This window comes from Cebidichthys violaceus, unplaced genomic scaffold, assembly GCF_023349555.1.
Source record: "Cebidichthys violaceus isolate CVI_PGR_0920_01 unplaced genomic scaffold, fCebVio1.0.p SCAF_698, whole genome shotgun sequence".
In the NCBI taxonomy this organism is placed as follows: Eukaryota; Metazoa; Chordata; class Actinopteri; order Perciformes; family Stichaeidae; genus Cebidichthys; species Cebidichthys violaceus.
The window spans coordinates 468-2,740 of NW_027176925.1; the positions used below are offsets into that span (position 1 = coordinate 468).

General features: G+C 41.8%; 1 protein-coding gene across 1 annotated transcript; it reads right to left on the reverse strand.

Annotated features, from left to right (window-relative positions):
• Positions 1–462: 462 nt before the first annotated feature.
• On the reverse strand, positions 463–2,047 carry LOC137890821 (C-C motif chemokine 2-like). Its single transcript, XM_068735057.1, has 4 exons — positions 1,892–2,047; positions 988–1,111; positions 851–909; positions 463–772 (listed from the first exon to the last, which is right to left on the reverse strand). Exons 1-4 carry the CDS (start codon positions 1,965–1,967, stop codon positions 747–749), a joined length of 285 nt encoding a protein of 94 aa, XP_068591158.1. The 5' UTR covers positions 1,968–2,047; the 3' UTR covers positions 463–746.
• Positions 2,048–2,273: the final 226 nt, after the last annotated feature.

Genomic DNA, 2,273 nt, shown 5'->3' on the forward strand with positions numbered 1-2,273 from the left:
CAACGTTTTAACCGTCTTCGTATTAGTACATCACTTTGTGTACTCACTTCCTCCCCATTTAAACTGTGCACAGTCCCACTCGCTGTCCGTCATGTACTTTACATGTAAAATAGACTAAAAACTAAATTTAAGACCGGCTCAAACATGAACTAACAATGTTTACTGTTGGCCCATGCTGCTGTAGCTACAAGCTAATGCTACCAGCTAACATGCTAACGCTACAAGCTAGCAGCATTGCCTTTTTAAAATTGTTAAAAATGTATTGAATTGTTTTATTTTACCAGATGAAGCCATATGAGTCGACTACTAGTCATACAAGATATCAGGTGATTTCAAGAGCCACGTTTGATTTAAGGAATCAAACAACGTGACACGACCTTTAAGAAAACCAGCAGAACAACATTTATTTTTTACTATTAACATTTGAAATGATGACAAGGTAGTACAAAATGTAAACAATACTGTTTTTGTTTTAAATGTACTTCTTTATTTAAGATTTCATTCAACTTTTCTTTTATTTCTTCTTACAAAATGAACCAAAACTTTGACAATGGGGAAGATCTTGGGTGAATAATAATGAGAATAAATTTGAAACAGACTTTATATCATACCCAGCAAAATATCTCGTTATGATTGAAACGTTAATTCAGAAAACAAACAGAAATGTTTTGGGGTACTAAACATATTAATTGCTTCATAAGACACTTCCAGGTGTGGGGGTGTTGCTCTTTGGGTCGGGGGGGGGTTCACACCTTCGTCATATTGGCAGTGACTAGAGAGAGAGACAGAAGAGGAGAGCGTTAGTGTTCCTGTAGACTCTTGTGTTCCAGTACGTGTTGCTTCAACTTACGGTTCTTGGCCCATTTAGCCTTTGGATCAACACAGACCGATCCTCCTTGTGTGAAGAAACTGGGACGAATAAAGAGAAGTGAAGTGAGATTCTAAATGTCTTTTGCTTGCGTGCTTTGATAAGATGTATAAACTTACATTATGGCCTCCGGGCAGCGAGGACTCGAAGACTGTTTTCGATATACGTTGCCAATCACTTTGCTGCTGATGTTAGCGGCGGAGACCTCGGTGCAGCATGGGACCTTTTTGCGAACGAGGCGTCCTGAGACGGCCAGAAAGAAGAGAGATTGACGGTGTGCATGCGTTTGGCCTGAGCAACTTTCATTCACCACTGATAAATGGACTTGTTTAGCCTAACCCTACATGTCAGTCACTCATTCACACTGCGATGGCACAGCCCGCTTTGGGGTTAAGTATCTTAACAAGGCAACACATCGAACCGCCGATCTTCTGATCGATGGACGACCCGCTCTATCGCTGAGCCACGGTCGTGGTGTAGCGGACCGTCGCGGACCGTCGCAGATCCTTATTGATCCCCCCCCTCGTGGTTCATGTGAACCGCGGATTAATTACAGTTTAATGTTAAAACATCAGAGTGTGAAATAAAGTTTTATTGACAAAAATCTGCGATCAGGACATCGACATTAATGCTTTCTAGTCTCTGATCTCTGCTAATGTAACATTGTAAACAACCAATCAGTGATGAGATAATCTGTATCTGTTAATACGGATCTTCAACGATCGCCAGTTGGTATCAACGGCAAAAAAAATCCTGATCTGGGATCTCTTAAAGTTATATTTGCTCTGTAATTATTTTTTTTACTTTGAAGTTGAACTGAATAAAATATATAGAAATAAACATTTCAAAACATAAATGTAAATATAATATTATAAAAACTGATTTAAAAATGATAGGATCAAAATATAAAAGCTCCAAAAAATTGCACCGACATTTATCGTCGAGCCGTATCTAACAGTGAGTTAGATAGTGAGTTCACTGGGCTCTAAATACACTGATGATACCAAGTCGTTTGGTTCTTACCGTTTCCTGTAAAGGACTGGACGCACAGACACGCCGAGAGCAGGAGGAGAGTGACGAACAGCATCCTCGAGGACATTTTGAACGACAGGTTTCGCTGATCAGGCTGCGATCTCACAAGCCGACCGATCGTTGGACATTTATTGGTGTCTTTCTGGGGGCAGCACTTATGACGCGTCTGTGTGGCCGTGGTGCGTTCACACCTCCGCCCCAGAGAATCTGTTTTTGAAGGCCTCTGTGGAAATTCAACCCCCCCCCCCCCCCCCCCCCCCCCCACGTCTCTTTCTGAGAATCAATCCCACACACACACACACACACACACACACACACACACACTCAAAGTGTGAAAAAGATGCACGGCCTGGTGGTTGATGTGGCATGTTGT

Bases quoted from the DNA above. Each gene is read 5' to 3' on its own strand.
- LOC137890821 (XM_068735057.1), bottom strand. From the start codon at position 1,967: ATGTCCTCGAGGATGCTGTTCGTCACTCTCCTCCTGCTCTCGGCGTGT. The intron at 1,112-1,891 runs GTAAGAACCAAA...TGGCCGTCTCAG, and splicing joins CCAGTCCTTTACAGGAAACG to GACGCCTCGTTCGCAAAAAG. The intron at 910-987 runs GTAAGTTTATAC...TATTCGTCCCAG, and splicing joins CGCTGCCCGGAGGCCATAAT to TTTCTTCACACAAGGAGGAT.